The 19,598-nt window shown below is 34.9% G+C and overlaps 1 protein-coding gene across 4 annotated transcripts in view; it reads left to right on the top strand.

Annotated features, from left to right (window-relative positions):
• LOC101703116 (solute carrier organic anion transporter family member 1B3) overlaps positions 1–17,071 on the top strand; it is a 56,211-nt gene extending 39,140 nt beyond the window's left edge. For all 4 annotated transcript variants that reach the window (XM_087214047.1, XM_004845785.4, XM_087214045.1 and 1 more), the window contains 4 exons: positions 1,089–1,273; positions 6,160–6,224; positions 9,502–9,619; positions 16,072–17,071. In XM_087214047.1, coding sequence (XP_087070173.1) covers positions 1,089–1,273; positions 6,160–6,224; positions 9,502–9,619; positions 16,072–16,282 — 579 coding nt within the window. In that variant the 3' untranslated portion in view covers positions 16,283–17,071. The remainder of the gene's footprint in view (positions 1–1,088; positions 1,274–6,159; positions 6,225–9,501; positions 9,620–16,071) is intronic.
• The last annotated feature ends 2,527 nt before the right edge of the window (positions 17,072–19,598 follow it).

The following is a 19,598-nucleotide window of genomic DNA, read 5'->3' as shown; positions in this document are numbered from 1 at the left end:
TCTCTAAGAGTGCCCCCATCTAATCCATGGTCCTACTTTTTCCAATGATGAAGTCCTGGAGGAGACATGATATTAGAATCTTCAAGAGGATTCTGGCTACCATGGTTACATCAATTACTAAATAATTTGCATCTATTGCAAAGTTCTTTTATGAAGTCCTTAGTAATAAACTATCTTTTCTGTAATGAACTTATTTGTACCAAAATATGGTGGGGCTTTTTGGCTAATATTTTTCTCCATGTTATTCCTAGTTGGGAAAGAAAAAAATTTAGAAAATACATCTTCATAGAATCATACAAGTATGGATTCAAACTCTTCCTCAATTCCTCCTCCAGTTATTCAACTTGAGCATTAATAAAAATCCATAAAACTTTAGCCTAAATTAGAAAAGAATTTATTAAAGGCACCTATCCATGCAATCTATCTGCTGGATTAACTCTCTAAAATTAGATGTTCTTAAATTTTCGATTTTTTGTGCTTTGTTGGTCAGGACATTCTGTTGTGTTGAATTTATCTGGCAATAACAACATCTACTGTATTTGTCATTATACTCTTGTATGTTATTTTGCTTGCCCAAATAAAATTGCAGCACATCTGCCTGGCTCCATTTCCCCTAGACTCTATCTCATTCTGTATCTCTAGTTGCAGATTTGGGCCCCTTCCAATGTGTTGTATTGCTGAACTCTGTCTATTTTCTGCACAGGCTATGTCTCTGACATTTGGTATAGATTGTTAAATACAGCAGGTAAGGGTATTACAGAAAGTAAAAGTGGGTGGAGTAAAAGTACTCAAAAGAATTTACATACAAGTAGAAACTTATACAGTTTCAAACACGAATTTCTTCAACTATTTCCTAACTTTAAAGCTAGAAATGAATTTAATATTAATAGTAAATTATGTTTTGTCTAAAAATGAATCCAGGAAACTATTTTGCCTTTAAACTATTAAGAAACTGTATTTTTAGAAATTTTTAAAACTGTAAATCTTTTGATTTCAATGAGTGACACTTCTTTGGATATATGGAATGTATTTACAGCACTGTCATATTTTCCAAATGTATGCTGTAATATTTCAAAAACTCTTTTTAGGTATTCTACAACTGTAGTTGTCTTGAAGTTTCTGGTTTCAAGAGCATGAATTATTCTGCCCGTTTGGGTGAATGCCCAAGAGATAATCCTTGTAGAAAGAAACATTATTTTTATATAGGTGTACAAGTCATGGATGCTTTTTTCTCTGCGTTGGGAGCCACTTCATTTATCTTGTTGCTTGTAAAGTGAGTATGAAATTTCATGTGTACTAGACTATAATCTTACCTAATGATAAACATATTTTTCACAATATATTTGGGGCCCAAGTTCATATCTTCTTATATTTTAATTATCTGAGAATATATCTTCTTAGCATTATTGTGATACTTTGAGGCCATAATTAATAACAGTTTTCCCTCTGATTCTTTCTTTATAGAATTTAGATTTCATACTTTCTACTCTTGCTAAGAATCAAGACACAGACTGACAACTGCCTCAATTTTAAAAGAATATCTCTATGATTCACGAAAAAACTTAATTTTCAGTCGTCTTGCACCCTATAGGGCTATCAGGGTGAGATATTGGTTGATTTAATTGAAAGAAAACATTTGTGCATCAGATCTAAATGTAACCTCAGTCAATAATAACATTCCAATGTTTTCAATTGACACACAGAAAAGCTTTTGATCTAGTCTCTCAAAGTAGTCCATAGATAACCAGAAAAATATATGAAAAGATTTTATTTCTTTCTTAACTTATTAGACAAACATTTGGACAAGATACCATGCTTGATGAAGAATATTTCATGGTAAATAAAACAGATAAGGTATCTTTTGCCACGTATCTTAGAGTACAGCAAAAAAACTGACATAAAACAAATAAGTTTAAAAATAAACATACTTATAAAATGTTCTTAGTACTAATCAGAAAAAGGTTGTCATTAAAGGGAATAAACAGGAAAGCTTAATTTAGGATAGAGGTGAGGGGCTGCAAAGGAGAGGACTCAGAGTATTTCTCAAAAGAAATCACATTTGATTTAAAGATTAAGGAACCAAATGAAGTGATGTTCAGGGGAAGGTTCTAGATGGCATGTCTGCAGGCAGGGATAAGCTAATGCATTCAAGGCATGGAAACAAGCAGTTTGGTTGGAAGGCACTGAGATGGGTGTGACACAGATCGCAGATAAGGCTGGAGAGCTAGAGGAGGAATGGGTCACACAAACTCCATGGTGAAGTTAATCATTCAATCCAGTAAAATAGAAAACATACAAATTTGCATGTAGATCTTGAAAAATGCACACATGTAAGTATGGTGACCTGGTTATCATCTGTTTATTCATTTAAAACCCACATGGGGCAGGGATTTAGCTCAGTGGTTCCACATCCGCATCCTGTCTCTCAAGCGCAAGGACCTGAGTTCGATCCCCAGTAGCAAAAATAAAAATAAAACCTACATAGCTGATTACCAGTTTACTATTGGCTAACAAATTACTTATCTTGTTACTTCACAGACATAGCTAGTTCCACCTTAATATAAAATGTTGTCTCCTCAGAAGTAGAGACTTTCCTTATTGCCAAATTACAGACTAAGTTACAAAAACAATCATCTCAGTTCTACTGGTTTTCATCTCAATGGGTTTTAGCTTCTTAAATTAAACTCTTACGAGAGTTTTAGAAGATACTGTTCTATCAGGGATGATAGTTACTTTCATCTTGTTAAAAAGTGATTAAACCAACTTGTGAAAAGTTTGCTAACTTCTTGCCAACATTTGATTTTAGGAAAAAAAAACTTTTTTGAAACTGATTATAGAATAAAAATATACACTTGAGTTTATTAATGATTTTCAATGTGATAAACCTTCATTTAGCTTCTGTGTGTAAATGGGTGGGGAGGGGTGGATGCATGTGGGAGAAAAGTACACAAGCAACAAATATGTGAAAGGAGGTAAATATTGCACAGTAGAAAGAAAAATAAAACACAGTAAGAAAATAGAAAAGATGAAGGGCCAGGTAAGCAGTACTAATTTGAAAGTGCCCTGAAAGTTATTTGGACAAGAGTCTGAAGAGCCCTGTGGAGTTCAGGCTTGTTGGAGCTGGTGTATTATAGGGAATGCATTTAAAGTTAGGAGGTGGTCATGAAGAGGGGAATCCTCACAACTGAGATTTAGAGAAGTGTGTACTGAGTGGTATAACTGTGGACTGGAGGTGATAGATAAGATCTTTGAAGAGGTCAAGATACTGGACAGCCACAGCATTGGGAGGATGGTCCTTGTGGATATTAAAATAATCAGAAAAAGTGGCAGAGATAGTTTTAGGAAAAATGACAGAGAGCCTAGAGCTACAGTCACTAAAGAATGATGGATTGGATCGGTGATGGGTGACTCTGCAGATGACTTCAGCAAGGAAGCTTGGGAGTGGAATATTTGGGTAGCACACTCTTCAGGGGAGCTGGAAGTCTCTTAGAGGGAGAACTTGGATCTGAAAGTGTTAAAAAAAAAAAAAGATGATGAAGAAGAAGAAAACCTCTATTTTTCAAGATGTGGGAAAAAACAGCCATCACTTAAGAGAGTGGTATGGAAAGAGGGTCGTGGGGAGACAGCCAGAGTTTATCTAGAACAAGAAAACTGAAAGACTGTAAAGAATGTAGGATCAATAGATGTGGCTGGGAGTAGTCTAGGAATTCCAGAGGGCAAAGTGGAAGGGTGTGAGTGATGGAAAAGTAGTAGGATACTGCGTGGAATTAGGAATGTAGTAAATCACGGGAGGCTCAAAGCCATGGTGTTTAGAGGTGATCTCAAATCCTTGGATTCTGGTGGTAACTGAGGGATGTGAGGTAGGAGCTAAGCTTTGACTAAGAAAATACTAATTCAAAATGGCCCCAAAGAAGGCAGTATTTTACTTTATTTCTTTTGTTTTGTTTTTAACTTACAATTTAATCATTTGGATCAGCTTGGAAACAAGCAGTGCTTCTCTTCTATGTTTTTCAAACAGAAAGCCCAGCATTCCTTATAGGTTTCTAGGTCTTGCCCTTAATCCTCTCAGAAACAATGGGTCCTGATGCCCACTTGTAATTAGCAAGAACAATTCAAATTAAATTCAAATCAATTCAATTTAAATTTAAATTAAATTAATTTTTAAATAAATGAACAAAAATAACACATTTAGCTTCTTGAAGTGCTCATCAAAATCCTGAGTAGCTCAACAGCAGATGTGAGGTGGAGTCGAACTGCAGGGATAATGGGTAATGGGTGCACATAAGTGTGTATGTGATTATGGGAGATGAGCACGATCATGTGGCTGGGTGTGGGTGTGCATGCATGTGAATGCAACACTATGTGATTGTTCTTGTATGTGTGTCACTAGATCACACACATCTACCATTTCCACTGAGTTGGTGAAGGTTTCAAGCCCCCTTCCAGGAGAATATTAACCCTACCTGCTAATCCTCCCAGTTCACTGGAATTCGGGTCCTCTCCCTGAGGGAAGAGAGATGATGGTGAATATCGGTTTGCCTCTTGTGTTTCTGGTGTGTAACACAGTTGCACCCTTTGAAAATCAATAGCAGTGGACATGGCACTTCAGGCACTTGTGAGAGAGTTAAAGCTGGCCTGAACTGTGGTCTCTCCCTTAGGAAATGTGATATTTTAGAGAGAGATTTCAATGGAAAAGTTAACATCCCCTTTCTGCTGATTTCCCATCTCCCTCATGGTAGGATCCACCTCCTCACACTTAGGTGCAACGTTGTGCCCTCAGCTGACAGAGTGGAGGCTCAGAGCCCAAAATATCTTCTTTTCTAATGCATGACTATGCTATGTTTAATTTTTATGATGCTACGTTTAATTTAATCTTGCCATGTGCAATTTTATAAGTTCTTTTAAATTGTTTTTTGTTTGCTTGCTTTTTTTTTTTTTGGTTTGTTGTTGTAATTGTTGCTATTTAAAAAAAGTGTCTCACTATTGCCCAAGCTCTTCTCAAACTCCTGAGATCAAATGATCCTCCTCCCTCAGCCTCCTGAAGAGCTGGGACTGTGGCATGCACCACCAAACCTGACTTTCTCAAATATTTTTGAGATTCTCAATAAATGGTGGCTTTTCCACAAGGATTAAGGGGCAACTAACTGCATGTAAAGAAAATTGAAATTTAATGTTCTATCTCTTTGTATTGGATTCTCATAAAATAAGAGATAAGCTGTCTTTACCTCACTTAGCAAATAAGGAAACTGAGGCTAAGAAAAGTTAACTGTCTTCTCCAAGTTTCTTAGTTGATATGGAGCATCCTTTATCACTTTGTTCTCAAGAAAAAGCATAGCATCTTCCAGGAAGTGCTTTATGAATGTTCTTTGAGTGATCATAACAACTTAGCTCTCTGAACAAATAGTCACCAACTAGTTCAAGTCAAAGAACACAACATTTGTATCATTCGATTCAGTCTTTCAGTAAATGTGGTTTTCCTGAGCCATAAAGACTTTCCCCAGGCCAGATAGTTTTATTTCACTTGGTATGCATTAGCTTATCACAGGGCTAGTGCTGTCCCTAACTCACTGAAAACAGAGAAAGATGGAATTGTGGGAATAACTTTCTAAATGCAAGAAAGAGTAAATTCTAAGTGAGGATATAAATGTGCTCTTACCTTTAAGGTGACAGTTGCATATACTGGTTGTCGGAATACAGATTTTTTTTACTCTTATCATATTACATAATTTGTGATACATAGTAATAAATGTTTTTGTTGACATCAGAGACAGAATGAAGCTAGGGGAAGGGGTTAGATAAATATCTGCTCTTTTCCTGTGGGTTGTGTCCACTGAATCTCTCACATGAGATCAGTGTCTTTTATGGGCACCACAAAGCCGATTATAGTCATATTCTCACGGGATTGTAATAAGGGTCTGATTTGAAAGTGATTGCTAAGCTATCTTGAAATTAAACCACATTGAATAGGGAATAATTATTATTGCTCAAATATGTACCTGTTTTTTAAAAAACTGAAAATAATAGCATTTTATAAGGCAGGTCTTCCACTTGGGGATTTACACTCAAGCATGAAGAAAAATGACACAAGAATGTTTTAATACTGAACTCAATTTGGTATTTTAAAGATGTTGAATGTTTCTTTTTTTTGTCTTATTTCAGGAATGTTCTACCTGAATTAAAATCACTTGCAATGGGTTTCCATTCACTGGTTATACGAACGTTAGGTATGTGAAATTTTTTTTAATCCAGGATATAAATATTCATGTCATAGCTCAAAACCTGAGTAAGATTAATTTCTGACTCTAAGAAACCTTAAGAAAAGTGTAAACAATCATCGTTTGGTTTAGTGGTAAATGAAAGGAAAACTGAGTGACCTAAAAGAGAACTTGAAGTCAATCTGTTAAGACCAGGGGGTCATTGTATTTGTATCACATGGTATAATACAAAGCTAGGCTGTCCCCAGAGATTTTTACTTAGGGATATTTACTCTAGGTGGGAAAAGTGAAGGCCTTTGACCTAAATTAAGACATTATGTGGGTAATGCCAGAATCAGGTTGGAAGTTCTGGGGATTTGAAAGCTGAGGTGTGGAAAACAAAACTTGATAATATCTGCTCAGATCCCCACTGCTGAGTCCTGTGAGGCCGGGTAGCTTCTTTACCAGAAGTTAAGGTGCAAAAGGGAACGAGAACCCAAACTCCTCTGAAATTAGGCATCTTGGACTGCAAACATCTAGATGAACAGTCTTAAGATGTTCTGATATGTATTGGCAAAGAGTAGAACTATAAATTTCAGATGTTAAAGGCCTATTTCTAAATATTCAAGTAAGTTGATTTTTCAGAGATTTAGGAAATCATCCTCTGTCACTTATTGCCACTTTTGACCCTAGATGTCTCTTGTTATGTTGTTATTTTATTTTTTTAAACAAAAGGTAGGTGTTATTTGGAGTATTTCTTTCATTTATTTATTTTTGAGGGTGTTGAAATGAGGTCTCACTATGTAGTTCAGGCTGGACTTTAACTCACTATGTAGCTCAGGCTGGCCTTGAACTCATAGTGATCCTCTTGCCTGAGCCTCGTAAGTGCTGGGATGACAGGCATGCTCCACCATGACTGCAAAAAAAATGGTTTTTGCACTATTGGGGAATTTAACCCAGGACTTTGTATGTGCTAGGCAAACATTCTGTCCTGTTATTTTAAAAATGTCTACCCCTGTGGTTATGTATGCCTTTGTGACATTTACAAATGGCATACATTTATGCCTAGAAAAGGGGGATCCTTCAACTAGGGACTTGGAAAAGAGCTGATCCTGGACCAGAGGCCACCACTGATGGTAAAAGGAAAAGGATGGGGTGTGGGGTCCCTGGAACCTCTGGAAGCCAAGAAAAGGAGCATAAGACTGTGGCCAAATTATAGTGGAAAACTTACCAGGAGGTGCATTTGAGGGAAATGTCACAGGTCCTCAAAGGTGGAAGGAACTGCAGGGAATGGCAGGAGGAGAAGATGGAGGCGCTGTGGATTCCACTCCAGTCCTCTGCCTGGCATTCCTGCTGTGCATCTCTGCCACCTCTGTGCCTCCTAGCCATTCCCTCCCTCCAGGCCCAGCAGAGGCACTGCCCTCCTGGAACCACAGAAGTCTAACCTAGAATCTGGGTGGTTAGTACTCCTTCTCATGCTGACATGAGACTCTCAAAATAGAAAAAATTCTTCCAGCACATAAAATAGAAAAAGTAGGAATTTCGCAACCCTAACTGTAAATTGTAATCTGCCATTGTACTTGTATTTGATTGTCCAATACATGGTTCAGTGAAACCTAAGTGCTTCTATGAGAAAAAATACATACAAAGTACCAGACTTGCAATTCATAAACAATTGTCTTAAATAGAATATAGGTTTAAATTATGAAAGGCCTTTATAGCTCATTAAATTTAAAAAGTTTAGGCTAGGCATGGTGGCGCATGCCTGTAATCCCAGCACTTGGGAGGCTGAGGCAGGAGGATGCTGCATGTTTGAAGATAGCCTGGGTTACATAGTGAGTTCAAGACCACCCTGAACTACAAAGCAAGACCCTGCCTCAAAAAAAAAGTTTAGAAAATAAGTCATTAAAAAATTTTAGATTCCTGTACTGATTAAAACCAATTTTTTCCTCAAACTTTAGTTTTTTAATGCTTATTCACATCAGTGGCATCAGGTCTGGCATATATTTTTCATCTCTCAGAAGGTGGCTGTAATTTTTCCAAACCTGCAATTTTCTCACCCAATTTTCTCAGCACTACTTTTCCTCAGGTAGCTTGTCTTTAGATATTAGCCCTTTATCGTTTTAAGATTTCTATCAGAAATGAGATTCTGATTCAAGGCAATGGAATCAATAAAAATGTGATATAGTGGGCTGCGGATGTAGCTCAGTGGCACTGCACCTGCCTGGCAAGCCCAAGGTCCTGAGTGCAAGCCCCCGTCGCGGGTGGGGTGGGAAGTGATATATGAACCATTGACATTCTTCATGACAAAATTCTAGAAATCATTCACCAAACTTAAAAAATAAAAGTAAAATCTTCAGGACTCAGTTCTATCATCTGAAGGATAGAGCTCTACTAGCACATTCCACAAACTTTTTGTCAAATTACTGATGCATAGAATGGACTCAGTTTCAGAGTTTGTTAAAATAGCAGATGGACGTTTCTGTTATAAACAGTGTTAAGTGCTCCTCACATACCTTGTGTTTTACAAAATTATTTACTACAATTCAAATTTGGTGAGAACCATACCAGTGAAGACATGCATCTTTGTGATCAGAATACAAACAGAAACAAAGTTTAACAGCATGGGCCTGATTCCCCAGACCACTTCATGAGGTATTTGAAATGCCCAAATCAGCAGAGAAAGAATACTGTTTTGTAGGCTCTCATGACACCAGGAAAGAGAAAGTGAGCTTTGAGCCCAGAAACAAAGACAAAATGGCAGAAACTGGGCATTCTGTGAAGATAGGCCTTCTGGTTCTGAGGGAGTTCCCGTGTAAGCTTTGCTTTTTTCATTTTCTTAAAGTTGAGTTGAAAGAACTCCTGACTTTGAATTAGTTGAGCTGAGTGCTTTTCCCATTCCAAATAAATTACAATTCTACTCTCACTATTACAGCTTTTCTTTCCTGAGAAAAATCACATATGAGCCAACATAACTTCCATGTTTTACTAACAGCACTATCCATTTACTTATCAGCTTTCAGCTGATCACTATTACCTTAATTCAGAGTTTACAGACACACAATGTTCCTTCTTAGGTGCGTTGGGAGGATGAGGGCAGATAAACTATGTCTCCGACATCACTGTATCGTGGGACCTTTTGAGATTTCTAATAACCTTGATTCTTGTATCTATTTAGGCCATAACAAAGGAAGAAGATTCCAAAATTCTCAGTTTTTCTTGTTGTGTTATATGTCAGTATAGAATGGCACCCAGTTACACTGGAAATGGGTTCCTTGGATTGATAGCTTCTTGTCTCATGTTGCAGGAGGGATTCTAGCTCCAGTTTATTTTGGGGCCATGATTGATAGAACGTGTATGAAGTGGTCCACTACCAGCTGTGGGACACAAGGTGCCTGTAGGATATATAATTCAATATCATTTGGGTAAGTTGTCAAATATGTATTATATTAGTTTATTTTTCCTTTGACTGTATTAATTCCTAAAGGATAACATTTTCAGTATAATTTAGTATTCTATCAAGCAATCTGTCATTTTGGGGGAAAATTCATAGGATCTGTAGCAAATGGACGTTGTATCTTTTTTCTCTTAAATGTGAATAAATTAAGATGCAAGTGTAGCAAGTAATTTGTCCAAACTTATATAACTAAAAGAAAAAAGAGCTAGAATTTTGCTCAAATCTTTTTTGTTTCCAAAAATTATCTTCATACCAAAAAACTCTCATTGTATTTTTTGGAGGAAAAAAGATCTATATAGGTAGCTTTTTGTTTGTTTGTCTGTTTGTTTGTTTTTGGTACCGGGGCTCTAACTTGGGACCTTGCACTTGTGTGGCAGGTGCCAGAACCACTGAGCTAAATCCCCAGCCCATATATTTTTATTTCTTATAGCTCCTCTAAGAAGACATATGCAGTCTGATCACAAGACACAGTGTATTTTAAAATTTTTAAAATGTATTTCATTAACGACAGTTGCCATTAATCCCCCTTAAAATATTCCCCTTTGCTTCCGATACACTCATCCCATCATTCTTGTCACTTTCTGATGCAGTTCTGGAAGTTCTCCTTCTTGAGTATCTTCAGTTCCCCATTGTGTCTGCCTCAGTGTTCTGAGTCCATATGTTTATTTCAACCTTATATTAAAACACATGTTTACATGATATAGAATTCTAAACTGGCAATTGTTTTCGTTTGACACATTGAAGCCATCATTATATTGTTTTCCAATATTCATATTTCTATTGCTAAGGTAGCTGTTGACTATTTCTCTTATTCTTTTAAGGTAATCGGTCTTTTCCATGTGGCTTCTTTAAATAAATATCTTCTCTTTAGGTTTAGTATTCAGCAGTTTCACCATAGAGTACTTAGGTGTGGACTACTTATTTATCCTGACTTAGAATCAGTGAACTTCTAAAATCTATGGATCTGTGTCTGTGTTGTGCACAACAATGGCTCCTCAAAAATGCCTGTGTCATAATAGCAAATTCGGTAAAGGTTTAAGGCAGAATAAAGTTGCTCATCAGCTGACCTCAAGACAGGAAGATTATCAGTTAGGGTCTAAGGTAAACATAGGATCTTTAAAAATAGGAGAGGAAGGCAGAAGATGAGGTCAGAGTAATGCAGTGTGGAAGGACTCAGGCCATTGTCACTGTCTTTGAAGATGGGATGAAAGGGCCAGGAGCCATGGAATGCAGGTAGCCTCTAGAAGCAGGGAAACAGATTCTTGGCTGTAGCTTCCAGCTTCCTCATAAAGATCTTCTACATATTTTATTAGATTTACACTGAGTATTTCATTTTGGAATTGCTAATGTAATTGGTAATATCCTTTAAATTTCAAGTTCCATTCATCCATTTCTGATTTATAGAAAACCATTTGACTTTGGTATATTAACATTTGATATATCCTACAGTCTTGCTGTAATTATCTATTACTTCCAAAGGAGTTTCGCCTATTCTTTCAGACTTTTTACATAGATTACTAATCAGCAAAAAAGGACAAATTTTTCTTCTTTGCTAAACTATATACATTTTATTTGTTTCTTGTTGTTGTTGTTATTGTTTTTATCACAATGACTAAGACTTCCAGGTAAATATTGAGAAGCAGTGATAAGAAGGAACTTCCTTGTGTAATTTGAATAGAAAGATTTGATTTCTTCACCATTAAGGTGATGTTAAGGAATGTTAGTTGAGGGTTTTATGTAGCTATTTCTAATCAAGTGAGGAAATTCTCCTATTTCTATGTTATTGAGAAGTTTTATCATGAACAGGAGTGAGTTTTGTCAAATGTATTTTCTGTATCTCCTGATGTGATTATGCAATTATTTTTCTTAACTTGGTGATGTAATGGATTATACTAATGGATTTTTTAATACTAATCTAGCCTTGCACAATGTCCCACACTGCCATAGTATTTACAGCGGACCCTTAACTTATGAACTGTATCGGTTCTGGAGGGTTGCCTATAACTAAGTCAATACAGCTGAGATCCGGATGTTTACCTGGGTACATGCTATAGGTAACAAGTGACAGATGCATCTTCCACTAACCTAATTAACCCAAGTTGTACATATGTCAGGCTGGTTATAACTTGAGGGTCCACTGTATTTTATAATAAATTGCTTGATTTAATTTGATGTTCTGTTGAAAATTCTTGCATCTATTATCACGAGAGATATTGGTCTGTACTTCCCTTGTAATGTTCTTGTCTGCTCTTGATAGTAGGCACTGTTGGCTTAATCCAGTGATATAGAAAGTGAGATTGTAGCAAATCAGTGTAACTTGACTCTTATCTGTTTGATAGAATTCAGCAGTGAATTCATATGAGCCTAATACATCTTGCTTTAGAAAGTAACTAATTATTATCGATTCTATTCTTTAATAGATATACTCTTATTCAGGTTGTCTATTTTTTCTTATATGAGTGTGGGTAGATTGTGGCTTTCAAGGAACTGGTTGATTTAATCTTGGTTATTAAAATTGTGGGCATAGCATTTTTCATAGTATTTCTTTAGTATGTTTTAATGTCTATAAAATCTGTAGTGATACAACCTCTTTCATTTGTGACATTAGTAATTTGTGTCTTTGTTTTTTTTGTTAGTTTGGCCAGAAGCTTATAAATTTTATTGAACTTTTCTGAAAAAATAGCATTGATTTGTCGCTTTTCTATATTGATATCTTGTTTTCAATTTCATTGATATTTGCTCTAATTTCCATTTGCTTATTTTTTCTTGCTTAATTTAGTTTTAATTTGCTCTTTTTATTTTAATTTCCTAAGGTAGAAATTTGGATAATTAATTTTGAGTCTTTCTTCTCAAATATATGCATTGAACACTATAATTTTTCCTCTAAGCACTGCTTTTGCTGTATCTCATAAATTTTGGAAAGTTATGTTTTCATTTTTATTTAATTAAAATGTTAAACTTCTTAAGAGATGTCTTTTTGATCCATGTGTAATTTAGAAATATTTTATCTCCACATTATTTTGCAGTTTTTTCTAATAATCCTTTTGTTATTGATTTCTGGTTAATTCCATATTACTTAAGAGCATATACTGTATGATTTCTATTCTTTTACACTGGTAAAGTATGTATTATGGCTCATAGCATGGTCTGTCTTGGCAAATGCACCATTTGAGCTTAGAATTTGCATACTATTCTATTGCTGTTGAATTAGTTTATAGGAATCTATTGTATTCTGTAAATTGATAGTACTATTGAGTTCAACTAGGTCTTTACTGATTTTTGCATACTAGTTATGTCTATTTCTAAGTCGCCAACAATAATAGTGCATTCATCTGTTTCTATTTGCAATTCTATCAATTTTTATTTACATGTTTTGATGCCTGGTTTTGAGGCACTTTAAAGTAAGAATTGTGATGTCTCCTTAAATGATAACAAGAGAACTGACCATTTTATCATTGTCTAAGGGTTTTTTAAATCCCTGATAAATTTTTTTGCTTTGAAGTGTGTTCTGTTTGAAATTTAATATAGCCATTCACACTTTCTTTTATTAGCATTAGCATGATGTATCTTAATCCAATTACTTTGACTTGTACAAGTCTTTATATTTAAAGTGGATTTTGTGTAGACTTCACATAGTTTGGTCTTATTTTTTACCTTCTAATAATTTTTATCCTTTAGTTAATATATTTAGATAACTGAAATTCAAAATGATTACTATTAATAATATTACTAGTAATAGTAATATTACTATTAATATAGTTGGATTAATATCTACCATATTTTTACTTTTTTCTATTTCTTGTTCTTCCTATTTTATCTTCAACTCTTTTTTTGCCTATACTAGTTTTTTGTTTTTTTTTTAGTACCTGGGATCAAACTCGGGTCCTTGTGCTTGCACAGCAGGCGGCGAAACCAGCCTATAGTAGTTTTAATTAAGAATTTTATATAATTCCATTTTTCTACTTTGTTAGCATATCAGTACATAATTGTACATAATTTTACAAAATTTCAGTGCTTTCCCTATAGTTTATAATGTATATTTATAACCAATCTAAATTCACTTTCCAATGTATTATGCCACTCATTTACAACAGCATATAACCATAATTCTTATTTTCTGCCCTTTTTCTAATTGTTGTCATATATTTTATGTATATATAAACATTCATAAGCATATTCATATGTATAATAAACACATCATTGCAATTATTTTGAACTCATATCATAGATACATTAAGAACAGAAAAATACATTTTCTTTTACTTTATTTCTTTTATGATGTTCTTCTATCCTTTCTATGGAACTAAGTTTCTCACTTATAGATGCCCTTTGATATACAATGGGGTTATGTACTGATAAAACTCATTATAAGCTGAAAACAGTGTTAGTTGAAAATGTATTTAATACACTTTAACTGGCCTACCAAACATCATAGCTTTGAGTAGCTTACCTTAAATGTGCTAAGAACGCTTACACTAGACTACAGATGAGCAAAACCATCTAAAACCAAGCCAATTTTATCATAAATTGTGGAATATCTTGTGCACATACACAGTGAGACTACAGCTAATCATAACATTTTCAAACTACAGAAGATTGAAACTGAAGAAAAAATATTGAAAGAATAACCCCTTCCCTGTAGAGGAGCAACAGATTACATTTGACTTCTTCCCCAGAAGCCATCCAAGCAAGATGAAAATGAGTGAAACATTCACAGTGTGCATGGGTGGCACTTTTGTAGACAAGATGGGATGTGAAAATAGTAAACACAGTATCCAAAAAGTGTAGCAACACAGTGTGCTGTAAAGTATGGGTGGCATACGGTGTGACGGTGGCCGACTGGAAGTTGCAGCTTGTGGCTGCTGTCCAGGATTCTGAGAGTGTCACACCACTTACCACTAGTCCAGGAAATATTCAGCATCTAAAGTACAGCTTCTACTCAATACACGCAGCTTTAGCATCATTGTAAAGGTGACAAATTGTCAATCAAACTACGTAAATTGAGGTCCAAAGAACTTCATTTAATATTTTAAGCTTTGTTCATCAATTAGGAATGTCCTTTCTTCTTCTTTGTTTTCTTTAAAAAAACAACAACAACAAAACAAAACAGGATCTCTATATTTCCAGGCTGGTCTCAAACTTTTGAGCTAAACTGATCCTACTGTATCAGCCTCCCCAGGAACTGGGATGACAGGAGTGCACCATAGGCCCTGGCTTTCTGCTTTACTTTAAAGGATTATTTCACACGGCACAGAATTTTTATTGAACTTCTTTTTCTGAACCCTGCAAATGTTTCACTCCACCTTCTTTCCTGGTTCCTGAAGAGAAGATGAATATCATCTTTTGCTCCTTTATAAGTAGCCTCGCCTGATTTCTTTCAGGATGTTTTTCTTTATATTTTTTTATTTTCTATGTTTTAAAAATGATGCAGTTAGCTATATTTTTCTGGCATTTATTCTTCCTTGTGTCCACGGAGTGTAGTAGATCGGTGAATTAGTGTCTGGCACTATTTAGGGACAATTATTAGCCAATATTATTTTGAAATTTTTATGGTTTCTTTCTACTTTCTTCTTTCTGGTGTTCAGATCACACATATTTTTGCAGCTCTTCCAAAGTTCCTAAATATTCTGGTTTGTTTTTCAATCTTTTTTCTCTTTGCTTTTCGATTTTGGAGTGAGTTTCTACTGAGATATTTGAAACTCAGATTCCTGCATTTTTTTCATAGTTACTGATCTCTAACCTTGCTCTGTATCTCAAGATTTCCATCACTATGCTGTCATTGCCCACCTATCCCTGTATATTGTCTGTTATCCATTAGATCCCTTAGCATGTTAAGGATAGTTGCTTCAAATTTCCATTCTAGTAATAGCATCATATCTAAGTCTGCTCTTAGGCTTTCTCATGCGCTTCAAATCTTTTTTTTTTCCCCCTTTCAATATGACTTCTGATTTCTTCTTCTTGAAGGCAGACACACTCATACATAAACTCAAAGAGACTGCAGTAATAATTCTTTTTGAGTGTGATATGAGATGTAGAAGGAGGGGCAGTATTCTATCATCTCAAGATTAAGTCTCAGTCCTTAGTGGACCTATATGTCAAGATTGTGAACTTGAAGCATAATTCTTAGTTGTCCTTCCTCCTTTAGGTGGGTAGGATGGTATGGAGAGGACCGATTTGGATATTTCCTTTCCTCCATGAAGAAGGCTATAGCCAACTGGTGTTGGGTTTCTCTGTCTTCATAAACCTTTAAATATAACCTCCAACTCCCTATACCAAAATGAAAAGTACAACTAGAATTATTGCCTTCATGTTTTTATATATAATTTCAATTTTTTCTTTAAAGACTGCATAACATAGAGAAATATTGTAAGTTATTATACACAATGTAAAATATAATCTCTTTTTGCTCTCTTTTCATAGAATTGCCTATTTGGGCTTGAGTTCCACCTTGAAATTTCTAGCACTTGTTGTATATATTGCATTACTTTATGCCATGAAGAAAAAATACGAAGGAAAAGATACTAAGGCATTGGAACATGGAGGAAAAGTCATGGATGAGACAAGCAGAAAATCCTTAAATAGCAATGGACATTTTGTACCTTCTTCAGTAGTCAGTGACACACATATTTAAGGGAAGGAAAAGATACAACAATGCAGTATTGAAGCAATGAGGTGTTATTTTTTCAGTTCCTGGTCACCTCAGTAAGACTTACTATACTCTACCTCTCTAAATATGGAATAATGAGTAAGCCTATGAATATCTAAACAAACTATAAACATAAAGAATGCAGTAATCATTGTTAGGATATAGCTAAGTACTTGTAGTTAATATTGGAAAATATGATTCATACAAATTTAAAGTGGGAGGCCTACTTAGTATATAATAGAAGAAAAAGTATTTGTTAGGGTAATTGTAACTCAATGAAGCTAGTAACTAGAAAATGGATAGAAGTGAAAAGGAAAAGAGAAATTAATAGGCTAAATAATGAAAAAAGACTGGTGTCTCAAAAAGAAAAGGAAAGAAACAGTGGATGTTGTGACCTAAGCCTGAAGTTTAGCCTTATGGAGGATTTATGGAACCTTGACATGTATTATTTATGTTGTCATATATTTTACAGACTTTATTAATTTAAAATTTGAAATTGTGTTTAACTAATAATTCAGTTGCATCTTCTTTCTATCTTCCATTAAAACACTGCTGAATAAATTGAGATATTAAAATATTTTCAAGCTATGATTGTCAGAAAAAATGCCACAGAAGGTAAGGTTCTATCAGACTCACAGAAATGGATTAAGAAAAACTGACTTTGACTGGAGAATGCAAAGACCATTTAATAAAAATGATTTTATTTTACCCTTCTGTTCTCTGGAAGAAGTAAAGTTTATGTCAGATAAAATAACAGCATTCATCATTCCATGATTTCCTGTTTGTCCATTTATTTGTGTTGGTGCAGAAAAAGATATCTTCTCTATTAGCTGTTGTCTTCTCTATCAGGACAAGGAAAACGAATAAGAACAAATACTTGAATATTGTATTTTCTATTGGCATTGACTGTATTATAATAATGTTAGAATTGTGGATTTAAAATTCTCATTGGTAAAAGGGTATTTTGTTTGTTTGTACTGGAATCCTTGTGAAATTGAAAAAAAATACAGTCATAGATCCAGAGACTCTGGTTCAAAACATTGGTAATGTAGTCTGGACATAGCTTTAAAAACTTCCATATGTGAGGCCGGGGATTTAGCTCAGTGGTTCTGCCATCTGCCTTGCAAGCACAAGGTCCCGAGTTCAATTCCTGATACCAAAAAAACCAAAAAACAAAAAACCCTTCCATATGTGATTATAGGAGCCTTTGATAGAAGACAAAACACAAGTCAGGGGAAGATTTTGCTAAATCTGAGTATAGCAAAGTCTAGAAATGCTTGCTCAAAACTGGGAATTGGCTTGGAAGTTATATGTATTAACCTGTGTTCAAGCTACAGACCTGTGAAAAGGGTTATTAATCAAGCAGAAACTTGGGGAAAAAATCACCCACATGCTAGGTTAGTGGGTGCCACATAACAAATTTTATGGTAAGTTGGTGAGTGCACTATTATAAGACTCACTGAAAACTAAATAGAAAAATTATGGAGCTATTTTTAAAACAAATGCAAAACAATAGAGGCAATGTCTTCAATATTTACTTAATAATTATTGAGTATCAACTACATATAAGACAATATAGAATATGGGAATCAAAATTTTAAATGACACTTTTATTAGCATACACTTGAAAAGGAGAGATGGCTATTTAAAAATTAAATAATGAAATTTTGTAAATTATAAGGACACATTTACATGTATAAATGTGTTATTTGCAGTAAAGGAAAGATGAATATTAAAAATACACTTTGAGGTCTGGGGATTTAGCTCAGTGGTGCCACCACCTGCCTTGCAAGCACAAGGTCCTGAGTTCAATCCCCAGTATCAAAAAAAAATTGACTTTGATTTGATCTACTTCAGAATTCAAGAATCCAGAATAAATGATAATCTTTAATCAAATGCCATTTAAAAAAATAGAAATATAACTCCTAGGAGCAAAATGCCATTATTTCAATAGAGAAATAAATAAGAGAAAGTTTTTGAGGAAATAAAATAAGTTAAAACTATATAATATCCATTGGATACAGTTAAAGAAGACAGTGACCAAAAAAAAATCACAATATTGATGAAGAAGTTACATTTGAAATTCTTTGGAAATATAGAAGAAAAGGACAAGGAGGTAAATTGAGAAAGAAGGATTTAGAAAGGAAACTAAAAATTCTGATATTTTAAGATAGAAATCAAAAGTGGAAAAGAAGTATTAATCAGACATAATAGAAGAACAGCTTCATCCTATGAAGAAAGATGAACATATGGACTGAGATATCTTCATTTGTACCATGTCTTCAAACCTCCATTCTTTTGACCAAGCTCTTTTTTTCCCCCTGAAATGCTCTTTCTTTTCCCCACCTAACTCCAGCTCAGTGCAGATCAGTTTTCCTTGAACATTTTTAGTATGTTTGCTTATATGTTTATAGTGGCGCAGTTTGTAACAGCTAAAACTTGGAAACAGTCCAATTGCCCATCAACTGGAGACTGGATAAAGATGTGGGGTTTTTTTTAATATAAAATAGAGTACTACTCAGCCATAAAGAATGAGAAACTAGAGACATTTATAGCTAAATGGATCCACATTGAGGCGATACTCTTAAGTGAAATAAATAGAACACACATGTATAAATACTGAATAGTTTCTCTGGCGTGAGAAACTGAAAGTGTAAATAAGGATCAAAATGTATAATAGATAATGTGAAACAGGAAGAAAAAGTCTAAAGGGGAAAGGGAAATGAGAAGGGTAGAGGAAAGGAAAGAAGAGAAAGGAAAAAATATGAGAAAAGGAAAAAATGGAAACAAAGTCTTTGTAAGTGGGAAAGGGTGAAGGGGTTGAAGAGAGGGTAGGGAAATGGGGAAAAATATATCTGTATGCTTGTTAAATGTTTCTTATTATATCTTTAGCAATGTAGACCTTCTCAAATGATAATATGGCGGAGTGGCAATTTTATATTTATTTATTTATGATTATATGATAACTATCAGTCTCTCCCAGTGGCCATAACCTCCAGGAAAGCAGAATTCATTCTTTACACATTATATTAGTCTGGTTCTCCAGAAAGAATCAATAGAAAAAAAAAATATATATATATAGCAGGAAAGAGAGAGAGAGAATTGATTCAGGGAATTTGCTTAAGCAACTATGGAGGTTAGGAGGTCATGGGCCACCAGCAAGCTGGAGACCCAAGAAGCCCAGTGTCATGGCGAAGTCCAAGCTTGGGGAAGCAGATGGTGTACCTCTCAGTTGAAGGCCTAAGGCAAAGGTAGCAAACCTATGGGACACATCTTACTTGTTTTTCTTTTAAGGCAAAAG

This window comes from Heterocephalus glaber, unplaced genomic scaffold (assembly GCF_053883595.1).
Source record: "Heterocephalus glaber isolate CG9 unplaced genomic scaffold, H.glaber_assembly_v1.0 deba00001444, whole genome shotgun sequence".
Taxonomy (NCBI): domain Eukaryota; kingdom Metazoa; phylum Chordata; class Mammalia; order Rodentia; family Bathyergidae; genus Heterocephalus; species Heterocephalus glaber.
Note: the sequence above shows the minus strand (reverse complement) of the source record. Positions and strands in the feature narration are given on the sequence as shown.